The 21,095-nt window shown below is 29.5% G+C and overlaps 2 protein-coding genes across 4 annotated transcripts; one reads left to right on the forward strand and one right to left on the reverse strand.

Moving 5' to 3' along the window:
* Positions 1 to 8,888: 8,888 nt before the first annotated feature.
* LOC110641386 (scarecrow-like protein 1) lies at positions 8,889 to 12,563 on the forward strand. Of its 2 annotated transcripts, none has more exons than XM_021793088.2 (3): positions 8,889 to 9,034; positions 9,442 to 9,495; positions 10,554 to 12,563. In XM_021793088.2, the coding sequence occupies exon 3, from the start codon at positions 10,609 to 10,611 to the stop codon at positions 12,367 to 12,369; it is 1,761 nt and encodes a 586-aa protein (XP_021648780.2). In that variant the 5' UTR covers positions 8,889 to 9,034; positions 9,442 to 9,495; positions 10,554 to 10,608; the 3' UTR covers positions 12,370 to 12,563. The 2 variants fall into 2 exon arrangements, with proteins under 2 accessions (XP_021648780.2, XP_057987103.1); XM_058131120.1 differs by lacking the exon at positions 8,889 to 9,034 and adding an exon at positions 9,794 to 10,037 and having other exon boundaries at positions 9,041 to 9,495.
* Positions 12,564 to 13,607: 1,044 nt separating this feature from the next.
* Positions 13,608 to 20,815, reverse strand: LOC110641397 (small RNA degrading nuclease 5). Of its 2 annotated transcripts, XM_058131121.1 has the most exons (14): positions 20,638 to 20,815; positions 20,288 to 20,344; positions 20,143 to 20,208; positions 19,415 to 19,548; positions 19,205 to 19,317; positions 18,093 to 18,221; positions 17,913 to 17,983; positions 16,913 to 16,972; positions 16,252 to 16,307; positions 15,981 to 16,041; positions 15,577 to 15,844; positions 15,268 to 15,449; positions 14,890 to 15,185; positions 13,608 to 13,954 (listed from the first exon to the last, which is right to left on the reverse strand). In XM_058131121.1, the coding sequence occupies exons 1-14, from the start codon at positions 20,746 to 20,748 to the stop codon at positions 13,831 to 13,833; spliced, it is 1,728 nt and encodes a 575-aa protein (XP_057987104.1). In that variant the 5' UTR covers positions 20,749 to 20,815; the 3' UTR covers positions 13,608 to 13,830. The 2 variants fall into 2 exon arrangements, with proteins under 2 accessions (XP_057987104.1, XP_057987105.1); XM_058131122.1 differs by lacking the exon at positions 20,638 to 20,815 and having other exon boundaries at positions 19,205 to 19,306.
* Positions 20,816 to 21,095: the final 280 nt, after the last annotated feature.

Consider the following 21,095-nt stretch of genomic DNA (forward strand, 5'->3'; position numbering starts at 1 on the left):
GTTGCTGGTCTTTTCAATTTTGGGTCTGCTGTTCCTTTTTGTCCCGTTTTAATTTGTATGCAGCAGCTCTTGATACTGTTTGAACTTACTGGGTTTGTATCAGCTGTCTTGTTATGCTGTTTGATGTACTCTTTCATCAGGTATGTTCTAAGATATATATATATATATATATATATATATACATAATATCTCTCTCTATCTCAATTTGTTTTTGTTTGGATGTGAATTTAAGTTAGAGAAGCATAAATAGTAGGGTTTGAGATAGCTTTCAAATAGTGAATGCAAAACGTTTCAGTTATATATATATATATATATTAAAATATCTCTCTCTATCTCAATTTGTTTTTGTTTGGATGTGAATTTAAGTTAGAGAAGCATAAATAGTAGGGTTTGAGATAGCTTTCAAATAGTGAATGCAAAACGTTTCAGTTACTTGCAGGGTTTGAGATAGCCTTCAAATAGTGAATGCAAAACGTTTCAGTTACTTGCACAGCCAAAAACATCCATTTTTTTTCTTCAAATGTCCTTGTATGAAAACCATGATATTTCCCCTCTCATACCCTTCCATAGAAACCCATACAAGCAACCCACAATACCTTATCTTCCCTCAACCACACTCTTGGTTTTTTTAACATCAAAACACCAGCCTTGAAAATCCTCAACAAACAACTTTGACTCCTCCCAATTCCCATCCATTAGTGTCTCCTCTTCCTCTAACCCTATTCTTTGTCATTACCCTAGCTAGCCCTCCCAATGCTTAATTGCTGGCCCCTTTTTGGCATTCTCAATAAATGCATTTTGTTGCTTGGCAGTTGATAATGATGTTATCATCATTTAATAATTTTCCTTTCTAAAATAAGCAATATGCTTTGTGGAAAAATTGATCCGCATTTATTGTGAATTAATATGAATAATTATATAATTTTATTATAAAGTGTTTTTCCCATTTTAACGCCCTAATCCCACTCTCAATTGATTATGTGGAGTAACAATGTTTATTCTAACTCTAACTACTAAATAACATTAATTATTTTTGACTTAATGAATGAGAGTGTAAAATATTTTTCATATTTAAATTATTTTTCACAGCTTTACTGTACGAAGAATATATAAACAATGTACATGGCATATCTTAGATTAGTAAGACGTGTTATCTAACACAAATGGTGAAGTGAAGTAACCCATAAGAATTTGTTTATTAGACTTTTCTTGCGTTTCATATATATATATATATATATGCTTGCTAAAACTACAATTTATCATCACTAAAATAACCTCAAGAAACAGTTAATTAGTTGCTTTTTCTTTGCTCTCTCCCTCTCTCTCTCTCTATATATATATATATATTCTCTGGTTTCAGGCGGCAGCAAAACAATGACATCTCGATTATCTATTATAAATTATTTATGTTTATGTATTTTTAGTGCTTTCTGATTATGACACTTTAGCTACCTTGGTCATCATCAGTTTATTTTATTACAGATTTAATTTGCCTTCTCTCTCATCTTTAATAATTAACACAGGAAAAAAAGTTATACTCTTTTAGCCAACTGTCTTCGAACTGCATGTCTGGTCTGTGACTCTGCCTCGTCTGGTTATATATAGTTAATTAGAGATACCTTAATTAAACCTGATTTCTTGCACTTTTTCTTCTAACTTCCTATTAGAGCATTCTTTTAGCCTGGTGATAAATATATCTCCCAATTTGCATAATAGTTTACGCTCTGTTTGAATAAATTATTAGAGAGAAAGGAAAATAAAATAAAGAAAATTTTTCTTATTTTTCATTTTTTATTTTTTTTTGTTTGAATAAGTAGAAATTAAAGTATAGAAAATCAAAAATAGCAAAAGGTAAGCTACTTTTTCTTTTGTTTTCTTATTTTCTCTCTAAATTGAAGAGAAAATAATTAGAGGAAAATAGGACAAATTTTCCTTCTTTTATCCAAACAAGGTGTAAGTTTGAGTCTCTTTTTTCTCTGAACTCCGCATAATGCAAGCGTAGCAAAACATAGCCAATATCAAGTCCGGATAAAAGTAAAGGGTTGTGATAAATTGATAATCAGTATAAAATTCTGTCATCTGTTATGATATGAATAGTCGACCCAAACTAATTTGGGATTAAGATTTAGTTATTGTCTCTTTGTTATCTAAACATATCCTTCAATTTGATCATGTTAGTAATTTAATTTTTGAGTCTATAATTAAGGAAGTGAAGAGTGGAAACTCTTAGGTTTCGCTTGAAAAAAAATTATTTATAAGAAAAAAACTCAATTTAATTCAATTCAATTCTCATATAATTATATTATTTTTGACAAGATTTTAATTTTTTTAAATGAAATATAATTTTTTTAAGTTAAAAAGAAGTCAATTCTTTCACTTATTAAGTTTTCAAACATAAGAATTGATAAAAAAAAAATTCAATTAAATTAAATTCTCATAAAATTCCAGCTTTCAAATAAGGCATTAATGTCGATTTCCAATATATTTTCTATGAAGACCAAGGTCAATGGGAAAGAAAAAATGATTCACATGCTAATTAATTACTTTCAAATTAGGTTGGCTGAGATATATTCTGCATCCACACTTGAACTAATGATGAATCCAGTTAATCAAAAGCCTAATTATGCTAAGAAAGCTGTTGGAAAATTGAGAAATATGTTAAATACAACTGTGTAAAAAAAAAAAAAAATGTCAACATTTAGCACTCAAAATCAAAGGTAGGTGAAGCTTTGTAGTATTAGCCGCCTTTCAGTTGAGCAATACATGGTGATGTGAAAAAGAAAATTGAATGAGTCTCAGTTGCTTGCCAATTCTAGCTATGTATCTTCTTTGTTCAATTCATTTGCCTTTCAATTTTTAATTTTTTTATGTGAGGAAGTTAATGACTGTTATCATATACTGGAAATGTGACATTCCACCTACCAATTCACATTTATCCATCACATATACCAATTAATAATTTTGCATTTAATTTATAGGTCACAATGCTAATTTCATCATCCCATTCAAAAATATTTTTAATTTGTTTACATCTGTAAATTTCATAATCAACTATATGATTTAATCCGAAATTAATTTATTTAAATTTTATGTAATCAATTTTACATTTAGTGATGGGAATAAAAATTTTGTTGCAAAAATTATCAATGAAAGCATCGATGATAATTTTCGTCCTCCAAAAATTCAGCAATAAAAAATTTAGTTGTTAATTTCTTTTTTCTTTTCTTTTTTTTTTTTTTTTTTTTGCTTTAGATGATATATATAATTTATTCAAAAGTAATATATGAACCAATAAATTATGTATATTAAGAAAAATATTTAATAAAAAAATTAATAACTTTTTCATGTTAATTCACACACACTATCTTTATATTCCTTTGTCTTTGATTCTTTTACAAAATAATTAATATCCCTTCTATTTTCTCACATACTTTAAAAATGTTTATAGATGATTTTATTTTATTTTATTTTATTTTCAACAAGAAAATTGAAATTTCTATTGGACTTTATGCATTATATTATAAAAAGCCCAAGTTCAAAAATTACTTCCCCAAAAAAAAAAAATTGGGTTTTGTTTGTGGGCTCTGTGAGTGGGCTAGGTTTTGAACGAGCCCATCATTTGTTCTATAGAGGTTGGCCTCATTCGTTAAAAGACTTTGTTATTTGAATACAATGACTAATGAATTTTGCTTTCAAAGATCGATTTTTAGTAATAAAATAATAAAATAATAATAATATTTAATAGTTGGTAGTTATTTATTTATAATTATTCCTTGTTGAGTCGGTGAGGTCAGATTCTGGAGGACCAAACTTGACAGGGTAACTAAATACCATTTTTTGATCTCTGCGGGCGCCTCTACTTAAATAAATAAAAAAAAAAAATCATTTTCAAGGTTGACTAAATAAATAAAGGATTTACCTCTTTCTATTAAGCCTCTTCCTCTAAACACTCTCTCTCTCTCTCTCTCTCTCTCTCTCTCTCTCTCTCTCTCTCTCTCTCTCTCTCTCTCTCTTCTCTTTTCTAATATAAATACTTTATTAATAATAAAAAATAAATAAATAAACAAAAAAAAATTTATAATTAAAATATAAAATAAATAAATTAGTTCATATTAATTTTTTTTTATTTAAATAATTTTTTTTTTTAATATTATTAATTATTGATAGTCTATAATTTCTAGCTTTTAAAAATTTTAATAAAAAAATTTAAATAATAAATTACTTTTAAATAAATTTTATCAATTATCAAATTTTTTATTTTTTTCAAATTTTTAAATCTCAAGAAAATTAGTATTATATTTTGTATAAAAAATTTGTCTTAAATTCTTTTATGCAAAATAATAATGGTATAAAATTTCATATTTCAGAATTGTATTCTGTTTTCATGAAAGCTTATTTTTTATTTTAAAAAAATAAATAAATAAAATTAAAACTAACAAATAAATAATGATTAAAATTAATGATAAAATTATTTTTTGTTTAGTAAGATGAATTTTCTGCTCGCATGGAATCAAATTTCAACAGCTCAGTAATGCCATTATACTAAAAGAACAAATATTATTGGGTTTGTGTAAAGGTTTGGATGATAAAGAAAGACTAATTAAATAATAATAATAATAATAATAATAATAATAATAATAAAATCAGTATCAGTAATTAATGGATGAATGCCTAATTCTCTCATATTGATTACATTATTCATTCCTTTCACACTTTCAATAAATTGACATTTCCATTTTAATTAACTATTCTTCCTACAACTACAAAATAGCATTCAATTCAATTTTTCTGTTTTGAAAAGAATAATGCCTTGTCCTACATGAATGTATTTTTTATTTATTTATTTTTAATTAAATTTTGAATTTTCAACCTCACAAATTTAAAAATAGTTTACTACTATTGAAATTTATTTTCATCATAATGCTTCACAAAAAAGTTTACTTTCAATAAATTTAAGTATGTGCTTTCAATGACAATTTTCCCTTTTTTTTTTCTTTTTTAAAGTTTTTTTTTGTGTGAAATTTAATTTCTTATACAATCGTCTCCTTTATGGATAATGCTTTGGTGTTTTTTACTAAAAAATATTTATTAATTTATTCTATAAATTAAGAGATATAATAATTATGAGGAAAATTTTACTCAAAATAATACTAAACATTGAAAAAATTTAAAAATTATATAAAGAATTAAAATGTTTAAGAGGTTTGTTTTATAAAATTAATTCATAATTTTTTACTATGAATGTAAACTTTTAATATTTGCTTTATTAATTAAACAACATTTCAAATAATTAATTTTCAAGTTAAAAAAAATAATGTTTAGTAGAGAAATTTTTAAATAGACTCATTATATCACATTATTTATAAAATAAGACTTGTTTTATTAAAAAGGAAAGTTGAGAAAAGAAAAGTAAATAAAATTGTAAGGAAAGTAAAATCTTGGAAATAATTCCTTACAAACCTTTTTCAAGGAGAAAGAGAAAGGAAATGAAAAGAAATAATTTGTATATTTTTCATAATTTTTTTATAGAAAAAGAAAATAAAAATAAATAATTTGTATATTTTCTTTGTTTTAAAAAAAAAAGAAAATTATTACATTTTTATTATATTATTCATGTTGAATAAATAAAATTATATTAAAAATGACTATATTAAATAGTATTATATAATTTTATAGTTAAAAAATTTTTTATTCAATATAGTTATTCATAATATAATTTTATTTATAAAAAAAATTATACTAGTTGAATAATAATTTATTCTCACATTAAATCTATATTTTGCTAATATATATTATTTTAATTTGACATTAAAAACTAAAATAAAATGTTTTCTAAAATTAAAATAAAATAAAATAAAAATTAATTTTATGAAAGTGCATGTGAGGGCATAAAGGGAAAATAAAAAATTTAACATTATTTTCCTCTCTTTTCTGCTCAATTTAAGTGAAAAATAAAATTGCTTAAAATGTTCTTTGATGATTTTACAAATAAATTCTCACCAAATTTTTCTTTTCCTCTTTTTTCTTCTTACAAAACAGTAAAATTGAAAAAAAAAAAAATTCTGTCTTTCCAACAAGACAAAGGAATTGTTTTTTTCTTTCTTTTCTTATCCCTTTTCTCTTTTTTTTTTAATCATTACAAAGCAAGCCTAAATCAATTAAATCACTTTGTATATCATTGATATCCAAATAAATGATTTTTTTCTCTTTATGTTTCATCATTGAATAATAATTAATAACAACATTAGAGCTTTCAAAAAAAAACTTAATTAATTCATTTTTAATTTGATTTTAATTAAAATTTAAACTCAAAATTTTATATTTTAAAAATTATTTTGATATTATTAAGTTAAAATTCATCCATCAATTCTCCACTCTCTTTATTTCCTCTAATGTCTTAGTCTCTATTGAGTCTTAAGATTTCAGATTTTCAATTAGGTGACTAGCATGATATAAATTTATATAAAAATAATATAAAAAATAATTTGGTGATATCATTTGAGTTAATAAAGCATAAAATTTTTAGCCAAATAGAGGGAAACACACTTCACTTAGCCAAATAGCACAGTATATAGATAAGACTCTATAAAAAAAAATTATTTACATTTAAAGATAATATAATAAATTTACATTTAAAGTTTTATAATTTTATTGTTAAAGATAATTTAATTATTAATAAATTAAAATTCATTAGTCACTAAAATTTGCAGATTGAATTGAATTGGATATGTAAGTAAACAAGAGTCCAAAAATCAAATGTATGGATAAGATAAGGGAAGGATGATAATAATGACTTAGCAGTAATAAATTATTAATAAACTTTAATCTACAAGTGTGTATATATATATATATGGACCTTTGAAAAAATTTTCAATGCCTAATTCCACTAATTCTCTTTTTAATTACATGATTGACACATCTTTGATTCATTTCACACTTGCAAATTGCATAACCCCACGAGGCTAAAATTGACATTTTATCCATTGATTTCAATAAAATTGATGAGCCCACTAATTTCTTGGCAACAGAGACATTCTTCGCTTTGACTAATTCTTATATTTTATGTGATGTTTTTGGGCTTTTTTGGGTCTTCTTGTCCATACTACACTAACACGCCTTTGAAAATTCGCTTCCACGCCAAGAGAAGTTTTTACCCTTTTAGATTTTAAAAAACTATTACATCAATAATTATATAAATTATTTTTATTTCAAATCATAGCAAATTATAAAAAAAAAGAATCTTATTTAAATAAAAAATTTTTAATTTTTCTTTAAAATTTTAAAAAATAAAATTTTATTTTTTTATAAAAAAAATTACGAACGAGTTATATAAATTATTTTTATTAAACATTTTAAAAGAATTTTATTTAGTTATACTTATTACTCTCTCAAATGTTAAGCTAAAATCTTAATGCTTTTCTTATAAATTCATTCATGAAATATTTCATTTAAATTAAATGAATTGTATAGCAAAATTCATTAGGAGAAGACGAAAATCATTGCTTTTTATTTTTTTTATTTTAAAATGTTATTTAATTAATTTATGTAGAATTAAATTAAGTTATACACCAATTTTATTTAAAAACAAAAAGCATAAAGCATTTAAAAAAAAGCATGAGAATTTTTTGTTTTTAAAAAAAGAGAGAAAATACAAAAAAATTGGCCTTTGACCCTACCAAGTAAGTAACCATTATATATATATAAAGGCCATTTAGTTTATTTAAAAAAAAAAAGCCATTTGTTGAATAAGCAATTACGTTGATCTATAATCACAAACCACGTTCGCAGCTTTTGCTACAAACTTTAACTATTACGCTACATTTTGAATAAATATTACACTTAGCACTCAACTAACTTCGTGACTATTTTTATAAAAGTTATATAATTTTAATATAATTTTATAAAAGTTATTATAATATAAAATTAAAAATTTTTAAATTAATTTATTAATTTAATAATTATTTTATAAGTAAAATTATTTAATTAATAATTATTAATAAATAAAAAATAAAAAAATAAAAAATTTAAGGACAAAAGAGTAACTAAATTCATTTTATATTTTTTTAAATAATTAATAAAATAAAATAATTATATTTATAAAATATTTAATAAAGCATGTTAGCACATTCACTTATAAACTTTTAATTACAGTCACAATATTATAAAGTTAAATGAAATTTAAAAAACAAAAATTTAATAATTTTTATAAAAATATTCGTAAGCTTAAACGATCACACGTGATATTTTTATATCACTCTCTATTATCGTCTAACTTTTTTTTTTTTTTAATTATAACTCCATTCACCTCCATTAGGACATTTTATAAAAAAAAATTATAAATTAATTTAATTAAAAGTAACTTTATTTTTTTATTTTGTTAACTATTTTTTATATAAATATTAGGTTTAAATTCACACTTTCTCAGTCTCTCTATAACGAAAATTAATTAAAAATTTTAATTCATATCTGAATCAAAATTAAATATACCATATCAAAATAATTAAATATTTTCTCAAAGGATACGCCAAATTGATATTCCAACTTCTCTATTTAACGTTGTTACTAAAATCAGAAAATTTACAAGAATTGATGAACTTTTCAATTAAAAAGATTATATATTAAGAGATAAATTAAATATTCAGTCAATCAAATTTGTCATTCCATGGATGGATGGTTCCTAGCAGTCTCCTTACTTATCCCAATAATCCATAGCAAATCGCCTAATCATGAGAAAAAAATATTAATTTTGTGATTATCAAGTCAATAATTACAAAAACATGTACGGTAGGTAACAGAGATGAAGGGTCAGGATTGAGTGATGGAAATGGAAATCAAATTAGTGTGGTGCATTTGGACCATACCAGAGAACTTAGTCTGACACGGTTTGGTATAAACATGCGGAAAAAGGGAAGACAATAATTTAATTTAGTTAAGCCCTAAAGACAAAGGAAAAGAAACTGGTGGGATGTTGAGTTGAAAGAAAGCAAAGCAGCCCTACAAAGAGAAGAACAAGAACCAGTAATTTTGTCTTCTGGTACAGCCAAAATTTTTGCTCATTTTCTCACTACTTTTTCCCATTAACTTTCTTAGATTCGAGAAGATTAGATTTTCTTGGCGGATGGGCTGTTGGAATTTTTCATTTTGATCAGATTCTTTAACTTTTGGTTGCTAAAATATTTTCAAAGTTTGTGTTTGCTTTCACTATTGTTTTTTATGTGATTTGTTGCCCTTCAACCTACCTACCTAACCTCACAGTCCATGGGTTTTTTTAATTAATTTTTTTAAAAAAAATTTAAGATAGCATAAAGAGGCAGGTTTACTTTTGGCTTCCCTGAAATTACTGTTTTTTTTTATAGTCAAAGGCTCAAAGCCTATGTTTCTCCCTTCCTTCAAAGCTAATCTTGAGGTTTATGCCTATCTGATTGTCTCCTGAAATTGCAGGATTAGCTGTTTATATGACCCTTATTGCTTCTTCTTGAGGTCCTTCTAATTCAGGTGAGTATCTTATTATCTTAGCCTTTGATCATTTTAATTAACTTGGGTGTTTTTATTTAGACTATTTCTAGTTGATTGTTTTTCTCTGGATTTTCCATGGATCTCTTCTTTTGAGAAGATACCTTTGTATATGTTGCACTTGCAACCTCGAAAGGTTTGATTGTTGAGATCTCTGCAGTGTTTTGCTTAATCAGTCTTCATCTTATTGGAAACATTTCTCCCTATAGCCTTTGTCTAAATTAAACCATGATTTTCGACCATTAAAGTTCTAAGCTTTCTCCGTTTTTATAATTAACAGAATCAAAGGGATCATGTGTTCAAGATATTTTTGTTAAATTGAACGCTGGTTCAATCAGTGGAGGAGCAGAATCTGTTCTATGCTTCTTCTGAATACATGATGAAGCTGGATTTGTTTGGAACAACTCTGTCACGTTACCTTGAATTAGGATTTTGTTAATGATACGATAGTCCATGCTTCATGCTTGTGCGATCATGGAGTTACAGAATTGAAATCTACATGATGGATCAAAATTGACATTTCGGTGAATGTGATCTTCTTCATAAGCTTTGAGTCAAATTTTGTGAAGTATTTGCTTGTTAGGAATTTGAAGTATTTCATATAACACTGGAATAGCAACTCTTTCTTATAAAATCAAGCACCCAATTATTTTGGCTTATCAGAGAGCTCTTAAAATTTGATTTCTTCCCTTCTGAATCCTTCCCAGTGTTGTACTGGATGTGTGCATATCTCTCCTCAAATCTTCCTTATACCCCTGGAAAGTCATTCTCCTTTGTGTCTATATTTCAGATTTCTCTCTTAGAAACACATGTAGATATATATCAACATGAACCCGAACTTTTGGATTGATAGGTTTATGCAGTTGTATTACTTACCGGCATCCTAGAAAACAGTAGAGGGATTTCAACACCAAGTGGCTAACTAGCTGCTTTTTTTTTTTTCTTTTATTATAAGTAGATCAGTATATGCTGTTTGGTGGTTTTCATGTTTGAAAAATATTAACTAGTTGTTGCCTGTCATATCTATGTGACTGATGCAGGCCTTAAAATATATCATACAACCGTTTCTCCAAGACTGAGTTAATTTAGAGAATCATGTCATTAGTTAGACCTGCAGAGCTTTCTGCCACACCCTACCGAGATCATAAGCTCTACTCATTGAATGGGAGCAATGAGAATTCTGGCTTGTCCACCCAAATATTTGGCTCTGATAAACGAAAGACCATGTATATGACTGATTCTTACTCTAGTGAGAGTTATGAGAAGTACTTCATTGACTCCCCAACAGAAGAACTAATACGGCCATCTAGTTCTAGCATTTCTGGGAATTCATTTCACCTACTAGATGCATCATCTTACCAGCCTAGAATTGGCTCCGGATCCTCCATCACTACTCAAGATCCCTGCAACACTTTTGCATCAGTGAGACATTGTGGTACCTACCAGTTAAATTCTGAATCAGATTACTTGGAAATTCAAAGCCCAGATCCAGTGGACTATGATGCAGATGAGATGAGGTTAAAGCTTCAGGAACTCGAGAGAGTACTGCTAGATGATAATGGAGATGATGATGAGGATGACATGTTCGGAAATAGTCAAAGCATGGAAATTGATGGTGAATGGTCTGAACCAATCCAGAATGTGATGTTCCATGACTCACCGAAGGAGTCTTCATCTTCAGATTCTAACTTGAGTAGCATTAGCAGTAGCAAAGAAGTGTCACAATTATCTCCCCGGGCTCCCAAGCGATTGCTTTTGAATTGTGCCAATGCAATCGCAGAAGGAAATTTTGTGGTAGCTGATGCTTTAATAAATGAGCTCCGTCAAATGGTTTCAATTCAAGGAGATCCTCCTCAGAGGATTGCAGCCTACATGGTGGAAGGTCTTGCAGCTCGTATGGCTTCCTCTGGAAAATATCTCTATAAAGCTCTGAAATGCAAGGAGCCTCCATCTTCTGATAGGCTTGCAGCTATGCAAATCCTCTTTGAGGTTTGCCCTTGTTTTAAATTTGGATTTATGGCAGCAAATGGGGCCATAATTGAGGCATTTAAAGGTGAAAAGAGAGTTCATATAATAGATTTCGACATAAACCAAGGGAGTCAATACATAACACTAATACAAACACTTGCCAATCAGCCAGGTAAGCCACCATACTTGAGGTTAACCGGGGTTGATGATCCTGAGTCAGTACAGCGTCCAATTGGTGGCCTGAAGATCATAGGGCAAAGGCTTGAGAAACTAGCAGAAGCATTTAAGGTGCCATTTGAATTTCATGCAGTGGCATCTAAAACTTCACTTGTTAGTCCGTCAATGCTGGACTGCAAGCCTGGAGAAGCACTTGTAATGAATTTTGCTTTCCAGCTCCACCACATGCCTGATGAAAGTGTATCAACAGTAAATGAGAGAGACCAGCTTCTTCGAATGGTTAAGAGCCTAAATCCAAAACTCGTAACTGTTGTTGAACAAGACGTGAACACTAATACTGCCCCCTTTTTCCAAAGATTCGTCGATGCATACAATTACTACTCTGCAGTGTTTGACTCCCTTGATGCAACTCTGCCAAGGGAAAGTCAGGACAGGATAAATGTTGAAAAGCAGTGCCTAGCACGGGACATAGTAAACATAGTAGCATGTGAAGGAGACGAAAGGATTGAGCGATATGAAGTTGCAGGCAAATGGAGAGCAAGAATGATGATGGCTGGCTTCACTTCATGTTCAATGGGTCCTAATGTGGTAGATATGATTCGCAAACTCATAAAGCAGTACTGTGATAGATACACGTTGAAGGAAGAAATGGGTGCACTGCTTTTTGGGTGGGAAGACAAAAGCTTGATTGTTTCTTCAGCATGGAGGTGAACAGAATCATTTGGTCACTGCAAAATCATTCAGCAGAACTTCAACTTTTGTTTAGTCGATGTATTTATATTTTTGTGTGGGATCAAGATGCATGCTAATGTCCGTTCTTATTAGACCAAAACAAGGACTTCCTAATGTTGTGCAAAGTAATGCAGGGGGATTGCTAATTACCTAACAATATCAAATTCTCTTAATCTCTTGTTGCCTTGCACACCATTCTTTGTTTCATTTTTATTTTCATGATCATTATTTTGTGGATACAGATGCATGCCACTTATCTTCAGAGTTTGCATTGGACTTGATTTTAGCATTATTATCAATAAACCAAATTGTAGTTTATGAAGGAAAGTGTGGTGTTACTCCTGCCACTCTCTCCATTAAAATCAACTTAGCCTGCCATGGCAAAAACTTGCATCAGCCGACTGGTTCACAACTTGAAGCGCTATGTCCAGTAAAATCACCTCTAAGGATATGTTCATCAATTATCTAAAGTTGAGGTGCCACAGCTCACCTCTCTGCCTCTTTGGTCAATAATAGTCGTCATGGAACCCAGAGCACCAGTCATTCAAATTACAACAAGGGAAAAGAAAATTAAAGAAAAATACGGAAGAGTTTCAGGCAACTCATATTTTCTAGTCAAATTCCACGGTTCCGACTTTATTAAGTATTTTGTGAAGAATGAAAAAAATCATTGGAAAAATTGCTATTTTAGTACATCTATTTTCAGAAAATTAATTATTTGATTTTTTTATTTTAAAAAATATATTAATTAATTCTTATATTTTTATTTTATTTACTTTTTAATCTCTCCGCTCAATTTAAATCAAGTTTTTTGTTAGTCAATGTATTAAAAGGAGAGAAATTAAGACTAAATGAGTCAAGACTTAGAAAATAGAACTATATAATTGTAATTTTTAGAGATTAAATAAAACTCAACCAACAACTTATCTAAAATTGAATTATGAATTTAAGGTATTTTAAACTTTTTATGTTTCACTAAAATCTAAAATGAAGAGGGGAGGAATTAAAAATATTAATATAAGATCCAAATAATTAATTCATTAAAATAAAAGGGTTAAGTAATATTTTGCAAATTAAAAAGCCAATAAAACTGTCATTCCCTCGGAATAATCAATTGATGCCACTTATATCCTTGCCACATTATTATTATTATTATTATTATTATTATCTTCTAAATGAGAATAGGAAATTGAAAAACAAAAAAGAAAAAACCAAGATCAGACAACATAAAACTTTCTGCTAGCAATTTCATTTCTTTATAACCTTAATTCACACCATTTCATTATCATTCAATGAATGAATGTTTTACACCAAAACTTTGGGACATCAGTACTAAAATCAACACTAATGACATTTTAATTATAAAAAAACAGAGACAAATATATATATATATATATATATATATATATATATATATATATATATATATATAGCTCATATTCAGTTCTTCACACCTACAAAACACAAAGCTACTTCAGCTTGGGCCTGAAGCTCTTCCAAGACTTTTACAATCTTCTCCCGGCATATTGGGGTTTCTTTCTTCTCTCTCAGCAATTTCCTCAATCTTCATCCATGTTCAAAGAAATAGATAAACAACACGAATATTAATTAAGAGTTCATTTAATACGCAAGGATGTAAATAGAACAGTATCCTTTTGGCATGCACTAATCAGATCCATATGGTTCACATTGATGTCAGGTTCTGATAAACTTTCAGGCATTAATTGTGAATATTTAGAAATGGGATGTGAAATGCAACTTTGTTTCAGATGAGGCATAGAGTAATCAGGTTTGTTAAGCTTCTTCCAGTAATTGAAAGGCACTGAATACAAGAACTTCAATTGCAAAACAGTACGCGTAGACATTATGATAACTTAAATGTGGGATGCAAAACCAGCCAAAGCATTGATGGTGGTTCTTCAAAATGAGGAAGTAATTTCAGGAAATGTAAACGTCCATCATTTTGAACAACTAAAGATATCATTTACAGGTGCATCCAACCTTGTATTCAAAAACAAGATGTGGATACATCACCATACACTTTCCTATAACCCAAGCATAGCCTAAATTTAGAAAGAGGTTTATATTGCGTTAAGCCCAGAAACAATATACATATTTGAGAGAAACTAAATGTCTTCTGTGTTCCTTACCAATGAAACTTATTGAGTAATGCGGAACAAAGTTCTCATTCCCAAGTTATATCCACTGCAAGAGTTTGGAAAAGAAAGCTGCCCTTCATGTTAAAATCTTTCTAACAATTAAATTAAAAAACCCCAATATGCATGATTTTCATGTTAAAATCTTTCTAACAATTAAATTAAAAAACCCCAATATGCATGATCAAAATTTGAGAAAAATTACCATCTGAAACATTCTAATTGCTTGGCTCATTTCATTTACATGGTTTCAAACTCTAAAGCTCAGTTTTTAAATAATATTGAAAGGAGACAAAGCACACCACAGAAAATGAAATTTCTAACCTACATAGCAAACACACACCTTAGGACAACTGCTGTATCCCCATGTCCAGTGCAAATTATGAGCATTGTATTAGTTGGCAATGAAGAGTATAGGGAACGGACCCTAGCATCCATGCTAGTTAGAATTTCCTTTAGATCAGATGTTATAATGCATTTGGTGCCTTTACTGTTGACAGACTTCTCTTGACACGTAAGCAATGATATCATCTCTGCAATTTTTGCATTTAGCTTCCCTTCATCCTCTGCTTGCTTCTTGAAGTAGGAATTCAACTCTGAAAACTGGGTCCAGACAAAGTGTACTCGTTCATTCTTCACCTACAATGGAGCAACATTTAAACAAGTGGAAAGCCAACAATAAAAGAAGAGAAGTATAATTATTTACAAACCAATTGTATACCTCCTTAATGGCTCTTGAAAGCGCTTCATCATCAGAGTTCACAGGAAATGCATGGGATGATGAAGAAGCATACCTCTTCACTATGGAAACATCATCAATGACAGAGGATGCTTTACCACATTCACTCAAAACAGTAAGAAGCTTTGTCCGTATAAATGATGGCGGAGCACCAAAATCAGGTCCTATCAGAAGAGCGAAGGGCATATATAAGGGTTAAGAAATACATAATAAAATATTAAAAAAAAAAAACACACACACACACATAGATAAGCAAAAAAGTAAATGCAGTTATATAAAAAAGTCACTTGCCATTTTTTATCTTTAACAATGCCAGTTCCATAGCTGCTCTTGCATCTTCAATACTGTCATGTCCAGCCCCAGACTGCTGTATCTCTCTAGAAAGAAATTTTTTGGCAAGAATTCGAAGAGCAGTTTTATAAGAACCACCTCGGGGATGCTTGTATAACAATGCGGTATCAATCACCAAGTCATGAGAGATCTTCAGAGCTAACAAATCATTCTCCAGCGAATGGCCAATCAAGATGGTCTCTTCGTAAACCAGCTTTAGAAACTCTTCCTGAATACAGGAAGCAACTGTAAATGCATATAAATATAATATCTTAATGAAAGAAATTTAATAGTAAAGCAGGCATTACACTAAAATTAGTTACTATATGAAACATAAAGTAAAGGAAATGACACTTGTATCAAACCTGAACATCTTTAAGACTTGTAGTTACATCATTCAGCATCTCACATGTAATTCCACTAAACCTGCGAAGTCAATTCATTGTTAATAATTTATTTTCGAAAGGTCACTTTTCAAATGGTACCCCCATCCCTCCTTCACATCTAAAAAGAAATTGTTAAACAATAATTAGTATTATTATTATTATTATCAAAGCTAAAATGCCTTGAGCACCTTGATACGGATCGAGATAAAACAATTCTTGTAGGTTTGACAAGCATTAATGATTAACCTACCTGGTATTGTAGTCAATGATGACATTTGATGGTTTAACCAATTTATCCAATACCACCTGCAACAGGTCAGCCAATGTTACACACATTTGTGGAACTGAATATACCAAATTTTAAGAGGTAGTAAACCAGGAACTCAACAAAGTTGTAACACATTTTCAAAGTTGGAACCAAATCTCAATGCTGCTACATCTGTCATATCCGGATTCTATAATAAGACAATGTACTAATGACAAATGTTCATAAATTCAGTACAAAATACAAATATCTAATGAGCCAACTAAAGACAAAGAAGCAGATTTACAGAAAATTAGTATGCAATGCTAACTAAGGAAAACTTCCCTGCACCCGCCCCACCCCCTCAATTGTTGCAAAAATGGTCTTGGTAAATCAATAACCCCATCAGGACAACAGTTCAGAAAAACAATAAAAAAAAAGGTTGCCTGCTGTAGACCAAATATCTTAATGCAATAAATACTAAGCAGAGATCACTCAAACAGTTTCATTCATATTAAGTTACTCATGCAAGCCAATACATAAAAGTGGCAATTAGGGTATTTCCCTATAGGTGTTATCGTATGTAAGTGCCTCACCAGCAACAAATATTAAGAAAAAAAAATCGTTTTTCAACATAGACAGCAGAATAAAAATTTTTTTAGCATACCTGTCCTTTGATATCCACCATGGTTACTCTTGTCAGCTCAAAGCCCTCATTTGTGATACACTATCAGAATACAAACAGAAAAGACCAAGTCACTAAGAGTACACTATTAACTATCTGCCATTTGGGATAGTCATTAGCTGCCATTTGCCAGCTAAAGGCACAGAGTAAGAACACTAATGTTGATGTTTGGATGGAATAACTTCAACTGATGGATTTGGGAATGATTTAAGTTTAAATTACTTGAATGAAAGTTCATCCATGCATAAATTAACTAGATTCACAAACAAAAATTAGATTCATTAATGTGGTTAACAACTAATTTGAAGTGGCATGAATTTTATTATTACATATTGTAAGTATTTGATATCCACACTCTAAGTTTTTCCTCCACATTTATGAACCTAAATTAGATTCATGAATCAAATCCCTCCATCCAAAAGAAAGGTAAAGGTATTAGAATATGACAACTTTGTTCAATGACGCTTTAGATAACCTAGAGCAACTATTGAGTGTTATGATGACATATGAAATTTAAAAAAAAAAAAATCACATAATCACTGAAAAAGTAGCAAAAGTTGCAGCATTATGATAATAAACCAGTTTGGCATTGAGGTTGGAGGCACCAAACTGCTTTTCAAGGAAAAAAAATATACTATTTTAGATGCTGTCTGAACAAGTTGTTTTTTCATTTTAGTATTCTTAAGACTAAAGCTTATCAAATTTAATTTTAAATCATTTTTTAATACTCTTTAACTAATCTATTTAAAAAAATAATTTTCTCAACAGCAGCTCAAACAGTAATGCCAAACAGACCCAATAGTTTCATTTGATGGCCTTAAAGAAAGCTTTACACTCAAATAATAGTAAAATGATGATATTTTTTATGCTTATATTATTCCCAGCTACAACATTCATACAAATTTATTCTTAATTCATATCTCAGTGCCATTTCCAATGCTTCAAAACATTTTCTAATCTTCAATCATAACCGATATCATACCATTTCACAATCCAGTGCCAGTATATCATAGGGTGAAGAACCTGAAGGTGCAGGAAGGGTATGAAGAAAACCTACATGAAATAAGTAAACAAGTTATGAATTGCTTGAATAGCATAGTAAAAATAATCATATGCAAAGAATAAAATAAGGAAAATAACAAACACCAGTGCTTTCTATCACCTGGTTGATTGATACAATATCCATTTTCTTCCAATTGTCTAGCCGTAAGTGTGTAACATGTTAGTGGGAAAGGTAGATCTTTCATGAATTCCACTGATGATAGATCCCCTGTACCAGAATCTTTTGCTTCTGCATAGTGATGATAACTTCTTGTTACCTTGACATGGAAATTTTAAGTAGATCCTTATTTTACTGTTTCATGTACATGCAACCTTCACACTTGAAACCAATTAAAGGACAATCCAAATACAAGCACCACCTATCTTTTTAGTTTGAATGAAGCCTATTATAACATCTTTGTTATAGAAGCTGATTAAGAGTTCACAAGAATGAAAATCCCTTAACAAATGTCAAAAACATCAACATCACTAAATACAACATACAATCAAATAAGAAATCATAACCAAACAAGGTCAAGCAAATGTTTTTCTTTTAATAAATTACTAAATAGCACATATTACTTGAAGCAAAACCCAGTAGTTGTGAAATGCAGCAAAAGATAACATTTATTTACTTGTGAAAAGCCAAAACAAGAAGCAAACAATAGGAAAAGGTGTCTACATATGAAATGCAATTCCGGTCACACCGTTGGCACTCTGATATCATAAAACTCAAGATGTGAAACTGGTCTTCCAGGAATATGTTCCAACAAGTTTGCTTGTGTGTGAAGGGGTTGATAAAATAACTACTTTCAGTAATTCCTGCTCTTGCATTTCAAAATCAAGTGTCTGGACAATGACCACAATCACATATTTCAGTATACTAAATTACTAATTCACACATATAATAAAGCCCCCATGCTAAAACTGAGGACTGCTAACCACATCAGGGTGAGTAATATGAAAAAGAAAGCAATACTAAAAACAGGAGTACAAAAAAACATGTATGACTTGTTTTTGTGTCATGCAAATTATGGAAACATCTACGAAAGTAAAAATGCTCTTCTTTGGGAGCTTCTGGCTTGGTTTTCTACTTACAAGAGTTAGACTAGCACTCCCCTTGTAACAAAATCGTTAAAACCCGTAGAACGGCTAATTCATCATGTGTAAGATATTCAACTAACACAGTAAAAAAAGAATAGAATGGCCTGAGTTTTGAGAACAGATATAAACCTTGTTCAGATATCTTGATAGATTTCCTCAAAACTGAATCAACTCCATCTCTCTTTCTTTTTGTCTTGCATGTTAAAAGTGCATCAATTGTCCGCATACTATCTGATATACAGCTAGCAATGAGCAAAGACCAAAAGTCATATTGTTGTGGTATAGAATGATACTACAATACCATGAAATAAAAGAAAAGAAAGCAGAAGCATTCCTAACCTAAGAGCCAAAAGTGCTGTTGGATTGCCACAGAATTCTTTAAAACTACGAAGTAACTTAGACTGTGATAAGTATAACGCTGCATCCAGGCCAGGTATGAAAAGCAAAGCCACTTTTGGAATTAGAGGCTTGTTCTGCAAAAAGAAAAAAAGTTGCGTCATTCATTCAGACTATAAAATTAATCAAGAAGGGCGTGAGGCCATTGTCTAGGGTTCTTATATACACTGTAATGAATCATAATAAGAAGGGAACTCCGTACAGACTCAAGCCCAATGACATTTTATATACAAAAAGTATAAGCTGTCAACTACAAAGTGCTTCTAGGTGTAAAAACACGCTAAATTTAAGCACCCAGAAGATAAGGAGACATCGTATTTAGAAATTTTCCCTCAAAGAATAACTAAATTGCTGTAGAATGGAATCCACTCAGGGATACAAGAAGATAGCCAATTCCACATGGCTAAAATTAAGTAAGAAGATCGCAAACTCATCTTTTTCAATTTTTTTTTTCAATTTCCACTAACAGACTCAAGTCACCAACTTGCTAATTAAGCTGGAAAACTCTACCCCATGTCAGGTCCTCTGAATTTTATTAAATCTCTCAGAATAAATTAGTTTTCATAAGAAATGCATGATAGCAAACATATATATTTCTAAAACACAGTCCAACTGGCGTATGTGCAAATCAAAAACTAAAAATAAGAGGCAAGGAAGAAAGTATTCTTTACCTTGATAAATACCCATGATGGCATGAATCCTTCAGCAAGCACCCAGGTTACAAGCCCTTGGACGTCCTGTTTCAGAATAGGAACTCCAGTCAAAGTGTTCCAACTTCTTCAAAGATTGAGGAACTACTCTAAACATGAAACTTACTTCCAAATTCAGAGTTGAGTTAGATTCTGGCATCTTGAAAACTACTTCTGCTTTCGCCTGCAAAGGTTTATATGTGAAGAAAAAATCATACTCCCGAGAACAGTTCAATTTAACAAAAACCCACAAAGCCAAACTTAGTTGTAGGCATAATAAGCAAATCATATATAGGATTTTCAGCCCTTAATTGGGGTTTACATCATCAAGCACGCCCATTTCTCTTGTATGTTAATTCCACTATGGTATCAGGAAATATAACTCCAGAAACCAAGTTTCATTTCACTTTCAATAAAAATTAAGAGCAATGACAATTGAAAAATACATAATTACTGAGAAAAAAAAAGGAAGAGTACTTGTGGTCCATAGATATCGTAATAATTGTTGCTGCCGTTATTAATATTATCTCTCGACTCCTCTTTCTTTGAGGCTAGAGCTTCTTCGCTCTCACGCTTTGGAGACGGCATTTTTGCTTTCTTCCCTCGCCTGTTCCTGTACAGAGGGAGAACAAATAGCACGACTAAAGGCGTAGGGCTGCTTGGATCTAATTGGTAAGGGTGTATATTATATATTTTATTTTATTATTTAAATAAATATAAATTTATATGATTTTTTTATTATATTATTAAATTAAATATATAATATAATTATTAAAATAAATATATAATTATTAATTTATTGAATTATTTATTTTATTATTTAAATAAAGAAATAATTAAATTTTTTAAAATAATAATTAAATAATTTTAAAAGTATAAATAAAATAATAAAATAAATATTGTTGTTAATAAAAAAAATTTATAATTAATTTTAA

The sequence above is a fragment of the Hevea brasiliensis genome, chromosome 12, assembly GCF_030052815.1.
Source record: "Hevea brasiliensis isolate MT/VB/25A 57/8 chromosome 12, ASM3005281v1, whole genome shotgun sequence".
In the NCBI taxonomy this organism is placed as follows: Eukaryota; Viridiplantae; Streptophyta; class Magnoliopsida; order Malpighiales; family Euphorbiaceae; genus Hevea; species Hevea brasiliensis.

Bases quoted from the DNA above. Each gene is read 5' to 3' on its own strand.
- LOC110641386 (XM_021793088.2), top strand. From the start codon at position 10,609: ATGTCATTAGTTAGACCTGCAGAGCTTTCTGCCACACCCTACCGAGAT.
- LOC110641397 (XM_058131121.1), bottom strand. From the start codon at position 20,748: ATGCCGTCTCCAAAGCGTGAGAGCGAAGAAGCTCTAGCCTCAAAGAAA. The intron at 20,345-20,637 runs GTACTCTTCCTT...AAACCTTTGCAG, and splicing joins ACGATATCTATGGACCACAA to GCGAAAGCAGAAGTAGTTTT. The intron at 19,549-20,142 runs GTAAAGAATACT...TTCTTTTTGCAG, and splicing joins CATCATGGGTATTTATCAAG to AACAAGCCTCTAATTCCAAA.